General features: G+C 36.7%; 1 protein-coding gene across 1 annotated transcript in view; it reads right to left on the bottom strand.

Annotated features, from left to right (window-relative positions):
- Window positions 1-16,798, bottom strand: part of LOC120860941 (angiogenic factor with G patch and FHA domains 1) — a 44,593-nt gene that overhangs the window by 11,391 nt on the left and 16,404 nt on the right. Inside the window, exons 6-11 of the mRNA XM_040236653.1 lie at window positions 9,204-9,534; window positions 8,001-8,112; window positions 6,791-6,842; window positions 2,873-2,974; window positions 1,816-1,981; window positions 208-290 (exon numbers count right to left, since the gene is read on the bottom strand). Of these exons, the coding sequence (XP_040092587.1) occupies window positions 208-290; window positions 1,816-1,981; window positions 2,873-2,974; window positions 6,791-6,842; window positions 8,001-8,112; window positions 9,204-9,534 (846 nt within the window). The remainder of the gene's footprint in view (window positions 1-207; window positions 291-1,815; window positions 1,982-2,872; window positions 2,975-6,790; window positions 6,843-8,000; window positions 8,113-9,203; window positions 9,535-16,798) is intronic.

The raw sequence follows: 16,798 nt of genomic DNA on the forward strand, positions 1-16,798 counted from the left end.
GATCCCCTGGAGGAGGGCCTGGAAATCCACTCTAGTATTCTCGCCTGGAGAATCCCATGGACAGAGAAGCCTGGTGGGCTACAGCCCATGGGGTCGCAAAGAGTCGGACATGACTGAGCAACTCAGCACAGCATGCTGATCTAAAGGCACTTTTACACAAAACCAGACACCCAGTTTAGCACATGTAACAATATTTAACTCCCTTACCTGCAAACCATATTTTACTCGTATTTTCTTTAATTCTTTCCTCCTTTCCAACTCTTTTTCCTCCTTACTTAGTGTTGGACCAACTACAAGGAAAAATTGAGTTTAAAAAAAAAACACTAAGTTTGTTATAATACTGTTTATTTAATAATGAAAAACTAATAGTACTAGTATTACATCTCCAAATTAACAAAAAGTTCAAATAAATTAATATAAAAGTATCTTGGGTTGTGATGATGTCCTTTCAGCATTTTGGTAATTAAATCTAATTGGAAAGTAAATCAAACCCCAAAGAGTATAAGAATGTTACAGTTTAGATACTAAAAGAAATACTGAACATCTTAATTTTTCAATATGGTTATTGTAATAGTATCCCAGATGTAGAAATACTGTGAGTTCTCTGAAAGAACATAAGTTTGTGCAAAATAAAAAACACAGAATTCAAGAGTCACATTATTGTGTAGTGTGCCTTACTCATTTTCATAATGTAGTATATAGGAAAACAAAAAATACATAATGAACATTTAGTTAGCATTAAGAGGAAAAAATAATGTAAGGAAAATTACTAGTTCAGAGTATCTTTCAATTTTTAAAGCCTTAAATAAGAAAGTTTTAACAAGATAGCAACCTTTTACAGTACTATTATAGAAAATAATGGTATATACACAGATAATACGTCAACAAACTGTAATTAGGGAAGCAGACATATCAACCAATAAATCTTAATACCTTAGCCTATTAATTTTCTATGTTACTATTTTACATCAAAGTTTAACTGTGGATTACTTTTTATAACAGTAAATAGATGTTAAAGAGAACCCTTGGGCTTCCCAGGTGGCTCAGTGGTAAAGAATCCACCTGCCAATGTAGGAGAGGTGGGTCTGATCCCTGGGTCGGGAAGAGCCTCTGGAGGAAGAAATGGCAACCCACCTCAGTATTCTTGCCTGGAGAATCCCATGGCCAGAGGAGCCTGGTGGGCTATAGTCCATGGGGTTGCAAAGGAGCCAGGCACAACTTAGTGACTAACACAACACATTTTTATTTAACTGTGTCACAATTACTCCTCTGAAGGACAGTTAACTACCACTGCAGTGCTGCTTCAAAGCCCCACAGACTTGGGACTTCCCTGGTAGTTCAGTGGTAAGACTGTGCTCCCAACACAGGGGGCCTAGGTTAACTCCTGGTCAGGGACCTACATCCTGCATACAGCAAGAAAGGGCCCGCGGGCCACACCTAAGACCCCGTGTGACATACCTAAGACCTGGCATGGCCAACCAAATAAATAATTAAAAAGATAAAAAGCTGTAGATGGATTAGCAACAGCAGAGCTATCAATTATCATTCCTGGTCAGAAAGTAACCTAACGCTATAACAGTACAACTAAACCATTACATAGAAAAATCAACTACAATCATAATCTACTACCTAAGTCTCACATTTCAAAACGTGTTATTTTTTTAGCCTCATCTGATAGTATTCACTGAAATATAAATGTATCTCAATAGAGTATTATATCAATTAGATATGAAGCTGGTAGCTACTGATACATTTTTTAGAACACTTTGGTGAATTAAAAAGTTATCACACACATAAACAGTATGTTTCACATACCAAAAAGTTCATCTTTCTTATCAAGACGAAGGTGAGCTCTAACCTGCCCTGGCTCACAGCCATCACAGGTATCGCTGCCAGGGTGAATATGAAACGACAACACAGTCTCTCCAATTTTCACTTCATCCCCATGCTCAAGTACATAAGGGTCACATTTAGTTTTGGGCTAAAGGGGAAAAAATAACAAAACAGAAATCCAAGAGTTACATATGATTATTTATTTTATGGTTACTATAAATAACGTCAGATTATAACAAAAAATTTTGAGATGGTTCTCAATGAGACAGACAGACATATGCATACATACCCATTTCCACAACATGAGGGTGATATGTAATATTCTATTAGTGGAGCAGACAGATGAACTGAGCAACTTCTAATTTTTATATTATCAAAATCCACTATCTCCCCATCTCCATACCCAATGCTATCAGAGAAATATCCAACCCAAACTTCAATCTATTACCAAAATGAATAATCATCACAGTCAAAAAGATGACATATTAAGGAGATAAATCGCATCATATTTCCCTTTTTCTTTCTTCTCTTGATAATTTTTATTTCATTTTTGATCTTTAACTAAGACCTCCCTTCCTCTCCTCCTTCCACATATTATCTTATTAGGTGCTAAGCACTCTGCTACATGTTAGGGATGAAAGAGTTAACTGAACAGACATAGCCCCTGCTTTCAAGGAGTTTTCCAATTTAACATTTCTGTTAAAACAGCTTAAAAAAATAAAAAACACACACAAAAGAATGGCCCCTAAAGTTGCTATAAGAACAACTTCCTTTGTATGGCTTTAAAATGCATTTATCTCTAAAAATAAGGCATAGATACATAATTAGAAAGGCAAAACTTAGCAGTTAAGTATCTACTTACTGTATGTATTTTTCCGCTCTAAGAATTCTCTTCCACATTAATACATCTGGCTTGAATACCAATCTGAACTAAATGATATGTATAATCACTATGATAACTATGCCGTGAGGGATAAAATATTCCAGTTCAGTTTTTTAAAAGAATATGCAAGTACTTAATTAATAAATATACACTTACCTGAAGAATCTGTTTTCCATTAACAACTGTACCATTCTGACTGCCTTGATCCACAAGGACATAACTTTGTAAGTCATGGTCAAAATAAATTTCTGCATGAAACTTAAAAAAAGAAACCAGGTAATTATAAATTATTATACTTTTAAAAATCACAGATAATAATTTCTCCATGATAAAATGCAGTGGACTCTGATGATTTAACTTGTATTATTCTTAATACATTTTTTTTCTGAATACAAAAGAATTTCAATGCTTCTGGTAGAAATAAGAAGGCTGCAGGAGAAAAAGTCACCCACCTGTAACCCCACCTATAATTACCATTAATAACTTAGTATGTGTCCTATCTTTCCTACTTTTATAATATTCTTGAGATAATACTATATATAGTTTGAAATAATTTTTCACCTAATATAGTTGCTCACATCATTAAAAATTTTTAATACAAAGGTGATTTGAAATATTCAAGGTCAACTTCTCAGAGTTTCCAAATTTTCAATACTCAGGACTAATCACTCCCTCCTGCTCCACAGCACTTTGTTTATGTAACACTTAAACTATACAAAGTTACTGTATATGTGAAGGCCACTGTACTGCTTACAATTATTGCTTACATTTAGTTGACAATGTGCTCACCACTTAGTATATAATATAGTGCTTCACATATATTAGGCACATACTCAATACATGTGTGTTTAACTGGATATAGAGCTGCAAAAATATTTAAAGTTCCATAAACCATACATAGATGGTGGTCACATAAAATGATGCAGCTGCTTTTTGGGGAAGTTTGACAGTTCCTCAAAATGCTAAACAGAGTTACCATATGACTCAATAATTCTACTCAAAGGTAGGTATCAAGAGAAATGAAAACTACACTTCCAAACAAACTTAGCAGCATTACTCTTAATAACCAAAAAATGGAAACAATTCAAATGTCTAATAGTTGATGAACAGATAAACAAAATACTATAGTGTGTCTGAACAATGGAGTATTATTATTTGGCAATAAAAACAAATGAAGTACTGATACTTGCTACAACAAGGATGAATCTTGAAGACAAGCTAAGTGTACAAGCTAGTTACAAAAGACTACATACCGTATTATTAATATGATTCCATTTACACGAAATGTGAAGAACAGGCAAATCCACAGAAACAGAAAGTAAACTGGTGGTTGCCTAGGGCTGTGGGAGGTGAGGAAGGAATGGGGAAGGACTACTATTGAGCATGATACTTTTTTTCAAAGTGATGAAAATGTTCTAAAATTGACTGCAGCAATGGTTACACAACCGTTACTGTTGCTGCTGCTGCTCCTAAGTCACTTCAGTCGTGTCCGACTCTGTGCGACCCCATAGACGGCAGCCCACCAGGCTCCCCTTCCCTGGGATTCTCCAGGCAAGAACACTGGAGTGGGTTGCCATTTCCTTCTCCAATGCATGAAACTAAACAGTGAAAGGGAAGTCACTCAGTCGTGTTGGACTCTTCGCGATCCCATGGACTGTAGCCTACCAGGCTCCTCTGTCCGTGGGATTTTCCAGGCAAGAGTACTGGAGTGGGTTGCCATTGCCTTCTCCAACAGTCTGATGAGCTTGGACAAATGTATGCTAACAGTATTTATCTCCTTTATCTTGCATCTTTGGCTTAATACCATCTAGCTGTAGTGCAGCTCTAGCTGTACCAGCAGCTATAATACATATTCTTTTAATGACAACAGCCAGGTTTTTTCCCCAGGTTTTACTAGTTTTCAAAATGCTTCTATGAACAACCCTGTCCATGCACTCTTCCTGTGGACAATACAAGGGTTTCTCTGGGGGTATACACTTAGGAATGAAACTGCTAAGCCATCTACAGGCAAACAAACTTTATTAGATACTGCCATATGATTTTCCAGGCTTCACAGGGGGCTCAAGTGGTAAGGAATCCATCTGCCAATGCAGGAGCTGCAAGTTTGATCCCTGGGTCAGGAAGATCCCCTGGAGTAGGAAATGGCAACCCACTCCAGTACTGCTGCTGGGATAATCCCATGGACACAGGAGCCTGGTGGGTTACAGTCCATGGAGTCGCAAAAAGTCAGACATGACTAAGCACACACATATCATTTTCCAAAATGGTTGGACCAATATACAGTCTCAACACCAATCTATAAGAATTTCCGTTGATCTATACAGTTTTAAATAACACTTTGTATTGTCAGAATTTTTAGCTTTTGTAAGCATATCAAGTGTGAAATTAAATTTCATTACTGTGGTTTTAATTTGCATTTTCCTGATTACAGGTGAGGCTGAAATCTCTTCTTATATTTTTAGCCATCTGGGTTTCATCTTCTGTAAATTTTCTCTTCATGTCCTTCATACATTTCTTTCAATTGGGTTGTTTAGAAAAACTATATCAAAGAGTTTAAATAACTTCAAATCTTATGACTGGAAACCTTATTCCAAAGACCTTTCTAAATTATGCTCTCAATAGGAATGATATTTAATAAACGGGATGAATGAAAACTAACACTTTGGTCTCAATTGTATTTCTTGAATTACTACAAATATTGAATGGTTTTTGCAAGTTAAGCATATTTCCTCTACTGTGAATTACTTATCTATGTCCTTCACTCATTTACCTGTTGGTATCATAGTGGGGTTTAAAAAATGAATTTGTATGAGCTCTTAAAATATAAGGGATATATAGATCTGATTATCTTAGACTGCCATTTAAATTTATTTCTTACTTAAATTATTCAAAATTACCTCATATTCTGTGATTTTGTTTCTTTTTTTAAACTTAGAAAATCCTCTCCTATACACTGGTTAAATATTAGTTTCTGTTTTTCTCCTAATATTAATATGAAATATGTTGGAGTTTTTTGACTTTAACTTTTTCATATATCTGAATATGTGTGATACATACTGTCAAACTGATTTCACACAACTAACAAATTACCTACCCCACCAGTGGACACGTTTGTTTCAAAGAAAGGAAAAGCAGAAATGCCACCAGAGAACTACCTACATTTCAGACTGAAGTAGAAGGACGTCTTTGTTATTTAAGTTATAGACGGGTTTTTCTTTGGAGGCAGAAAAACCAAGCATCATGAGAAGGTAAAAAAGGAAGATAATTTGGTCTGAATTAAGATTACAAGGACTTCATTCCCTCTGAGTGAATCCAAACAAAGTAAAATAATCAGACTTTCAACTAATAATGAAAAAACAAATTTCATTCCAAAAAGACAAAAATCACAAAAATACAGTTTAGAATCATATTATAATCCATTAAATAGAAACAAAATGGGGTTGATGAAAGGTCAAAAAAAATAACAATTATAAAAGGGAAGGGGGAAAACCACAGAAAATGTAGTAAAGAAAAAAGATAAGACTTTTGATAGCTAAATCTTATAACTTTAGTTGCAACTCTGTTCTTTTTGTTTTGAAAAACCCAACTGCTCTTTTTCCAGAAACCATTAGAAAATCAACTAGGAAAAGCTGTAAAATCAACTAGAAAAAGACTTGAGTGGTAGAGGATAGATTATTCTTGAGTTGAAAAATACCATGGACTGAAATTTAAAGTAACTACGCACTAAAGTAGCCTGAATCGACATATGATTTATTTTTGAACTACCACAATACCCAGCATACTGACTTCACTCAATAAATATTTGCTAAACAGGTATTACTTTAATACTTTGTCTACATTTTCTACTCCTGCTCCAGACAGTTAAAAACTAAACATTATTTTAGTTCATCCAAATTTTGATGGAGAATTTTTTTTTCTCAAGTAATGGAATAAACAACCTTCATTACTTTCATTACCATTACTATATTGACAATTAACCTTTCTTTTTCATCTGAAAAACCCTAGCTTTCTGCCAAAATGATGATTTACAAAGTCACACCGAGGAAGCTGTATCTGAAAAATCAAAGAACTTACTTTACTGACACCAACTTCAGGGATTCGGAGAGTATGCTCCATATCTTTTTCTCTGCAGAGTTAAGTAAAATTAAAATGCCTTTAATACTTTTTGAGACATATTTAAAGAACTTTTTTAAAGATAATTTTGCTTTAAAAAATATGTTAGGATTCAAGTCTCCCAGATTAAACCCAGTTTCCGTAATGCTACTCTAAATTTCATGTTTCAAAGTAGGTCCTGGAATTACCTTAACTCTTTCATAAGGTAATTGTAGCGGTCCCCAACCTTTCTGGCACCAGGAACCAGTTCCATGGAAGACAGTTTTTCCACAGACCAGGGCAAGAGTATTTGGGATGATTCAACTGCATTACATTTATTATGCACTTTATTTCTATTATTATTATATTGTGATATAGAATGATATAATTATACAATTCACCACGATGTAGAATCAGAGAGCCCTGAGCTTGGCCTTCTGCAATTAGATAGTCCCATCTGGAGGTGACGGCAAACAGTGACATCTGAAGTGTGTTGCGAGTGATGAGGCGCAGCTATAAACAAGATGAAGTTTTCCTCGCTCACCCAGTGCTCCTCTCCTGCTGTGCAGCCCGATTCCTAACAGGTCCAAGGGATGGGGACCCCTGGTTTGGTACATCTGTCAGAGGCTAGTGAACATCCAGTAGGACCAAATATCCTTTGTAGTAATGTCAGTCCAGATCTGTTGACTATGTTTCCACTTCTATTACTACGTGTAAAAGGAACATACCTATTTTCCAAGAATTTAAAATTAAGATACTGTATGAAACCTGAATTGATGATATATTACCTTTCCACTTGGGAAAAAAGGAAATTATCGTACTCATGATTAAAACCTACTTCTCTAGTTACATAGGGGTAAAGGAAAAGGATCAAAGAAGGAGGTCATACTGGGTTTAAATAAGTAACTTAAGCCTAAAAAAAGGCAATACCAAAGGTAAGAAAATGATGAAATCTCTCTGGAAGGTATCAACCAAGATTTTAACTCTTTACATCAGCAGACCGCTTTAGGGACAATGAAGTTATGTCTGCAATCGACTTCCAAAACCACGTGACAAAAGGTAAGTGTCAGAATATTTTCTGAGAGAGGGAGGAACAAGGATATCATTTTTAGTCTATTCTACAAGTACCACACATATTTAATAATTGGAATAAGAAAAATAAACAGAATACGATAATGGTAAACATTTTTACCTTCCAATTGTAGCAGGATTTACAGCTGTAATGATAAAAAGTGAGCCTGTCTGCAACACAGGTGATCTAATTACAATTACTCTAATACATGGAGGCCAGATTTTTTCTTCATCTGCCAAAGAAAGAAACAGGTAAATATTAACTCAAAAATAACAAATGCCCAGGGAATAGTAGAAAGCATACTGCTGCTGCTAAGTCGCTTCAGTCATGTCCGACTCTGTGCGACCCCATAGATGGCAGCCCACCAGGATCCCCTGTCCCTGGGATTCTCCAGGCAAGAACACTGGAGTGGGCTGCCATTTCCTTCTCCAATGCACGAAAGTGAAACGTGAAAGTGAAGTCGCTCAGTCGTGTCTGACTCTTTGCGACCCCATGGACTGCAGCCCACCAGGCTCCTCCATCCATGGGATTTTCCAGGCAAGAGTAGTGGAGTGGGGTGCCGTTGCCTTCTCCGAGAAAGCATACATAAAACTAAAATAAACTGATCAAAAATCTTCCTTCTGTTTAAAACAACCTTCTCAAATTCTGCTATGTGACATACACAATACGTAAGTTTTAACAACATTGGCAATTTAAAATAATCAACCTAAAGATATACAGCAGCTATCACAATTACAAAATAATCAACTCTCTCTTTTTTAAGGTATTGGTATTTGAAAATATGCCCCCCAAAAAAAGCATTTTTTAAGTTAGAAAAACTGAGTCTACCTTTTTAAGAAAAAAATGAGAGGAAATTCCATTAAGAACAAACTAAGCTTGTACACACTACTACAAAATTCTGAGTTTTCAAAGTATGTCATTATATCAAGTAAAAAAAAAAAATCAGATTTACCATAATACCTATGTAGCTGAATTAATGGCCTACTCTTTAAAGGCAACTGGCTTCCCTCCCTCAACTATAAAAGTGGACAATAAATATCTAACCCGTTAAAATAGACTTAGCACTCTAGGAAAGAGTAGGTAACTTGGTTTTTTGTTCAACTGAGTAGGCCATTCAATGCAACTGAACTTTAGGATCCAAGTAGTAGTCATTTATTCACACCCTACTGTAAATATAACCAAAGTTATCATTTTTAATAATGTTATTAAAATAATCTCTTTAAAACAATCAGCTCACTTTTGGGCAAATATATGGGCTACCAACACTTTTAACTACTGTGCTGTACTTTGACAGTGACCGGAATATAACGGCTGTTTACTCACCTTCATCTTCAGTGTCTTCTGCAGTTGCATTGTCTTCACTGGCAGTGTCTTCATCGTAACTGTCCTCGGTCTGAGAGTCTGTAATTTCACCTTCTTCAGGCTCACTATCAGTGTCTATGATTTTCTCATCTTTAAATGAAGCCGAATTATAAATGTTTTCATTGAGAGGAGATTCTACAGTCTTTACACTAACTGGAACAGTATATTTGGGGGGACTATTTTTGTAATGAATGTCTATTTTGGCCTTCTTTTTCACATTTGCAAAATCTTCTCCCTCACTGCAGCTTATATGTTCAATATTGGATGTTTTCTGATCTTCTGAATTCAAATTCTGTAAAGAGGTGGGAACAGGAGAGAAGAATCTTAAACATGACCATCTTATAATGTTTAACCCTAAATGTTTCAATGAATTAGTGAAAACACATGTTCAGCGAAATAACAACAGCTATTATCTCTATTGCCTCTTCCTCTTATTATGTTCCCTTTCTTAATGATGTTACCATCCACTTATCCAAATCAAAAGTCTTTGACATCTCCTGAACCACTCCATGGAATCAATTACTGAGTCTATAGACTATGTTTGAAATCAATCCCAATTTTCTCTCCTTATCTAGTATCATTTTAACTGTCCCAATCCATATCCTCATCACATATTGCTTGGACCATGTGAGAGCCTAGAACAATGCTGTCAAAAGTAAAATGCAAGTTTTATATATATATATATATATATATATATATATGCTTTAAAATTATCTAGTAGGGTCATTAAAAAGGTAAAAAAGAAGCTGGTGAAATTCATTTTGTTACTTTACCTAACCCAGTACTTACAAAATATTACTAATTATATATAAAGATGACATTTCATCAGCATAAAAATTTTTACCAATACTTTATATGGATTTTCTGTACCAAGTCTTCAAAACTGAGTATAGTTTATAGTCAACTAGGTAAAGTAACCTAGCAACATTTAAAGTGATCAGTAACCACATGGAGCTGGCAGAACAGTGAAGGCTTAGAGAAAACAACTAAACCTAAATTTTCTTTTTGAACTTTGAGTCAATTATTAAGTCAACATACATGACATAAAGAATTAGCACTAATTACACCAGGGATTTAAAGATCTAAAGTACCTAATATATCAGAACTGAAGTTTTGCTAAAATACTTTATAGAGTCAGTTTGATGATACAGAAAATAGTACAGATGAATCAATTACATCTCTTTATTCTGAACTTCCAACTGGCATAAGCCTTTTATTATTTATTATACATGCATATTGGCCATACCCTAGGACAAATGAACATATCTATTATTTTAACTTTAGAAGAAGCAGTTACCTTCTTCTAGTTTGTAACACACTCCAGTTTTCTTTCTACCTTAGGGCAACATGATGAAGTGAAGTCATATGTTCTGCTGTTATTTTATAAAATACGAGAGCATCCTAAACACATATTTTTAATGGTAGCACAAATTCAGTTTGAAGACTGGCTAAACATTCACAGCATGCTAAACTATATGTATTTCCAGCAACACAAACTCACCAAGGACAATAACAAGAGCAAGTTCCTGAAAAGCTATGAGGAACTTTAAAGACCACTGTAAACTATAGCCAAAAAATTTCCTGATCTATATATGCTTAAAAGAAAAGCAGCTTCCAATATTATATATTATTATTATTGTTTATAGGACAACACATGTAGAAGAAAATAAGCGAAACAGAAATAGGTACTGCTTTTTAAAACTGTCAGTCCCGAATGTTAGATAAATATCCATTAAGATAAAAGAAAGGCCCAGGGCCTAGATCAGGCATATATGCACATTTCAAGTTATTACTCTAATCTCCTCACCCTACTTCCTTCCTTCCGTATACTCTGCTGCTGCTAAGTTGCTTCAGTCGTGTCTGACTCCGTGTGACCCCACAGACAGCAGCCCACCGGGCTCCTCTGTCCCTGGGATTCTCCAGGCAAGAATACTGGAGTGGGTTATTTCCTTCTCCAAGGCATGCATGCATGCTAAGTCACTTCAGTTGTGTCTGACTCTGTGCGACCCCATGGACAGCAGCCCACCAGGCTCCCCTGTCCACAGGATTCTCTAGGCAAGAATACTGGAGCGGGCTGCCATTTCCTTCTCCATCCGTATACTCTGCACTTCCAAAAAGTGAGGCCCAAGAGTATCTTAAAACTCAAGAAAAGGATGAGGATGTCCTAAAACTGGTTTCCTCCCATGTGACACAACTACATTTTATAATCCTTGGGGAATTCAAAATTTTTATTAGTATTTTTCTTAAGTCCTTGTCCTAAATTAACATATTTTTACAGGAGGATGGTAAAGATGAATGGCTATGAGAGCTAAACTGGACCAAAATCTCACAGAATACTATCAAATTTCATCATCTAGTTTGTCAGAAAAGGTCATTTGAGGACCCCTATATATTCTTTGCTTTGCTGGGAGAACTAGTTTCATTAACACATCCTTTCCAACAGTTCAATGACTAGTAACAGGTAGGACTCACTACACAGAGGTCTCTGAAAAAAAAGAAAAATAATTTTCGACATTTTTCTTACTCTTCAATTCTTAGGTACTGTCAGTAAAGATAATAGAGAAATAAACAAATCAAATAGAGAATTGAGATAAAATTTCAAGGACAGGGGAAGTGGCCAAGACGGTGAAGTGGGAAGACCCTAAACTCATCTCCTCCATGGGCACACCAAAATTACAACTACTTACAGAGCAACTATCTATGAGAATGACCTACCTGAACACTAGCAGAAAAGATTTTCCACAACTAAAGACATACAGAAGAAACCACACAAGATGGGTAGGAGAGGTGGAGACCCATACCCCTATGTTGGCAAACCACAAATGGAAGGGATATCCCAAGCACAGAGGTTCTTTCCAAGGAGTGAGGAGACGGAGGCCCAAATGGGGCTCCCCAGCCTGGGGATCCTGAACTGGAAAGACAAGCCCCTAGAATATACAGCTTTGAAAAACTAGCAGAACTTCTGTTCAAGAGAACTGGAGAGATACAGGAATAAGATTCAGCTCTTAAGGCACACGTAAGATGGCACATGTTCTGAGTCTCAACAGAGAGGTAGCAGCTTGAAAGGAGCCGGGGTCAGCTGTTTTGGGGAATCTGTTCTACCCCCAGTAGCAGTGGCATTGGAACACATCTTTCTGGAATCTTTCCTCTGGTCTGTTAGTGCTGGCATCCCTGCCCTGCCCACCTGCTGGCCAGCACAAGCCCCTGGCTTTCCAGAAGAGAGCCACACAGGGACTCGTCCAATGGGCCAGGAACAGCCCTGAGCCCCTGGGTGATGCAGTCAACCTCACAGGAAGGCTACCCTTCTCTCGACTGGGCCTGCAGTCACCACACGAGGCACAACCTCGCAGCCAGCCAGGGCGAGGGCCAGCCCTGCCTTCCAGCACTCCCACAGTCATCAGTCTCACCACAACAGAAGGATGTACACAGCCCACAGAGGGAACACCCCAAGTAAAAAGTTCTGGTGAGCAGAAGGGCACACGTTGCCTGGGCCCCAGAGGAGGTCTACTAAATACGGCCACTTCTCCAAGATGGGAAACATAAACAACCTACCCACCTTGAAGTCTACCTAACACACAGAAATAAATACAGTGAACAGAGCCCAGTGAGGAGACAGAGGAATACGTTCTCAACAAAGATACAAGACATAACCTCAGAAAAGAACATTCTTCCAAAATACAGGTTTAAAAGGGATTTTTCCACTACTTTATAAGATGTTCCCATACTTCAAAGAATACAATTAAAATCTAGTCAAATCACAGCAAAAAAAAAAAAAAAGAACAAATGGAGATAAGCAATCTACTGGATAAAAAGCTCAAGGTGATGAACACAAAGATGCTCACCAAACTCAGAAGAATGAATGAACATAAAATTTCAGTAGTTAGAAAACATCAAGAAGAACCAAACAGAGCTAAAGAATACAAAACTGAAATTGAAAATATACTAGAAGGAACAACAAATTAGATGATATAGGGGAACAGATCAGCAATCTGGCAAAGAGTAGTAATCACTCAAGCTGAAGAGATAACAAAAAAAGAGTATAGTTTATACCTCTAGACAACATCAAGCATACTAACAAGCACAAAGCGTATGTGAATCATAGCTGAAAATGTCCCTAACCTGGGGAAAGAAACACATTCAGGTCCAAGAAGCACAGAGTGCCAAACAAGATGAACCAAAAGCAGTTCACATGAAGACAAAATATAATTAAAATGGAAAAATTAAAGAAAAAGAATTTTAAAAGCAACACGGGAAAAGCAACTAGTTATCCACAAGGGACCTACCATAAGGCTGTCACTGACTTTTCAGCAGAACTGAAAAGTCAGGCCAAAAGGGAATGGCACCATATATTCAAAGTGATAAAAGGAAAAAACCTTCAACCAAGAACACTACCCAGAAAAGCTATCCTTCAGATTGGGAGAAAAGATGAAGAACTTTCTAGACAAGCAAAAGCTAAAAGAGTTCAGCATCACTAAAAGAGCTTTACAAGAAATATTAAAGGGACTTCTCTAAGTAGAAAACAAAGAACCACATCTAGAAATATGAAACTTACGAAGGGAAGAATCGCATTGGTAAAGGCAAGTGTACAGTAAAGGCAGCAGATGAACAACTGATAAAGCCTAAAAACCTAGAAAGACTAAAAGACAAAAGTAGTAAAACCATGTATAGCCACATATGCAGTTAAGGGACAAACAAAACAAAAACACAAAATATGACCACAAAAAATTAGATGTAGGGGGGCAAGGACAGTAAAAACAGAGAGCAGTTAGAATGCATTCAAACTTCAGAAATCATCAACTTAAAATAACCACATATATGTGCTGTTGCACCATACTAAGTTGCTTTAGTCATGTCTAACTCTCTGCGACCCTATGGACTATAGCCCTGCAGGCTCTTCTGTTCATGGGATTTTCCAGGCAAGAATACCAGAGTGGGTTGCCATGCCCTCCTCCAGGGGACCTTCATGACCCCAGGTCTCTTATGTCTTATGCACTGGTAGGTAGAGCGGGTTCTTTACCACTAGTGCCGCATAGGAAAATAAAAAAAAAAATAAAAAAAAAATAAAAAAAAAAAAATCTAAAAAAAAAAAAAAAAAAGGAATGAATCTGATGGTTACCAAAAACCAAAACTCAGTAATAGATACACAGAAAGGAAAGGAATCCAAGCATAACACTAAAGGCAGTCATCAAGTCACGGGGGAAGGGAGCAAAAGAAACAGAGCCAGAAAGGAAAGACAACCAACAAAACAGCAGTACATATACACCTATCGATAACTACTTCAAACATAAATGACTAACAGCTCCAATTAAAAGACACAAGAGTGGCTGAATGGATTAAAAAAAACAAAAGTGAAAGTGAAGTCGCTCAGTCGTGTCCGACTCTTTGCGACCCCATGGACTGTAGCGTACCATGCTCCTCAATCCACAGGATTTTCCAGGCAAGAGTACTGGAGTGGGGTGCCATTGCCTTCTCCAGGGGATCTTCCCAACCCAGGGATCGAACCTGGGTCTCCCGCATTGGAGGCAGACACTTTACAGTCTGAGCCACCAAACCCACATATATGCTGCCTAAAGGAGACTTACTTCAGATCTAAAGACACACACTGACTGAAAATAAGGGGACAGAAAAAAGGTTTTCCATACAAATGAAAATAAAAAGAAAACTGGGGGAGCAACACTTATGTCAGACAAAACAGACAGCAAAAAGAGACAAAGAAGCATCTCATATGCTAAAGGGATCAAGCCAACAAGGAGATATAACAACTGTATATATAAGTATCTATGTACCCAACATAGAAGCACCTACTAAGTACATAAAGAAAATACTAATGAACATAAAGGCAGAAACTGACAACACAATAGTAGTAGAGGACTTTAACACTCCACTTTCCTCAATGGACAGATCATCTGGACAGTAAACCAGTAAGGAAGCACTGGCCTTGAGTGATACATGTGACTAAATGAACCTAACAGACGCACAGACAACATTCCATCCAAAAGCAGCAGGGATACACATTAGTTTCAAGTGAAGACGGAACATTCTTTAAGATGATGACATGCTAGGCTACAAAACAAGCCTCAAGCAACTAAGGCTTGAAGTGCAACTAGACATTATCACACGAAGTGAAGTCAGTCAGAAAGAGGAACACAAATACCATATGCTATCACTTACATGCGGAATCTAAAATGTGGCACAAATGGACCTCTTTACAAAACAGAAACAGACTCACAGACAGAGAGACCGTTCTTGCGGTTGCCAAAGGGGAGAGAGGGAGGGAAGGGGATGAACTGGGAGTCTGGAGTTAGTAGATGCAAGTTACTGCATTCAAAACAGATAAATAAAGGCTTACTGTATAGCTCAGCGAACTATATCCAGTCTACTGGGATAATCCATAATGGAAAACAATATTTTTAAAAAAAGAATATGTATGTGTGTATAACTGAGTCACTTTTCTGTATAGCAGAAATTAGCACAATCCTGTAAATCAATTATACTTCAATTTCAAATAAATAAATTTAAGACTGAATTATTAGGCAGCTTTTCCAATCACAACAGTGAAAGACTAGAAACCCACTATAAGAAATAAACTGCAAAAAACACATAAGAGTCTAAACAACAAGCTACTATACAAGTAACTGGTCACTAGTAAACTCAAAAAAGAGATTTTAAAAAATTACTGGAGACAAATGAAAATGTTAATATAATGATCTAAAATCCATAGGATGAGGCAAAAGCAGTTCTAAGAAGTTAAGAGCAACACAAGCCTAACTCAGGAATAAGAAAAATTCCAAATAAATAATCTAACGTTACAGCTGAAGGACCTAGAAAAAGAAGGAAAAAATCCAAAGTTAAGAAACAATAAAGGTCAGAATAGAAATAAATGATACAAGAAATTCCTGGGAGGTCCAGTGGTTAGGACTCTGTGCTTCCACTGCAGGGGGGAACAGGTTTAATCTCTGTTGGGGAACTAAGATCCTGCAAGCTGCAAGGTACAGACAAAAAAAAAAGAAGAAGAAGAAAGGATACAGAGATTAAAAAAAAGAAAAAAGGTCACTGAAACTAAGAGATGGTTCTTTGAAAAAATAAACAAAATTGTTAGCCTTTAGCCATCAAAAAGGACCCAAATAAATAAAATCAGAAATCAAAGAGGAGAAGTTACAGTTGATATTGCGGAAATAAAAAAATAAGAGTTTACTATGAACAATGATATGCCGATAAAATGGACAACTCAGAAAAAAATGGATAAATCCTGAAAAACATAGTCTCCCAAGACTGAATCAGGATAATATAAAAAATATCAATGAACCATTTACCAGAAATGAAAATGATTCAACAATCAAAAATCTCATAAGTAATAAAAATCCAGGACCAGATGACCTCACAAGTGAATTCTACCAAACATTTAGGGAATAGTTAAAAAACATAAAAGATGATGCTGTTAAAGTGCTGCAATCCATATGCCAGCCAATTCAGAAAACTCAGCAGTGGCCACAGGACTCGAAAAGGTCAGTTTTCATCCAGAAAGGCAATGCCAAAGAATACTCAAACTACTGCAC

The sequence above is a fragment of the Oryx dammah genome, unplaced genomic scaffold (assembly GCF_014754425.2).
Source record: "Oryx dammah isolate SB20612 unplaced genomic scaffold, SCBI_Odam_1.1 HiC_scaffold_11210, whole genome shotgun sequence".
NCBI lineage: Eukaryota > Metazoa > Chordata > Mammalia > Artiodactyla > Bovidae > Oryx > Oryx dammah.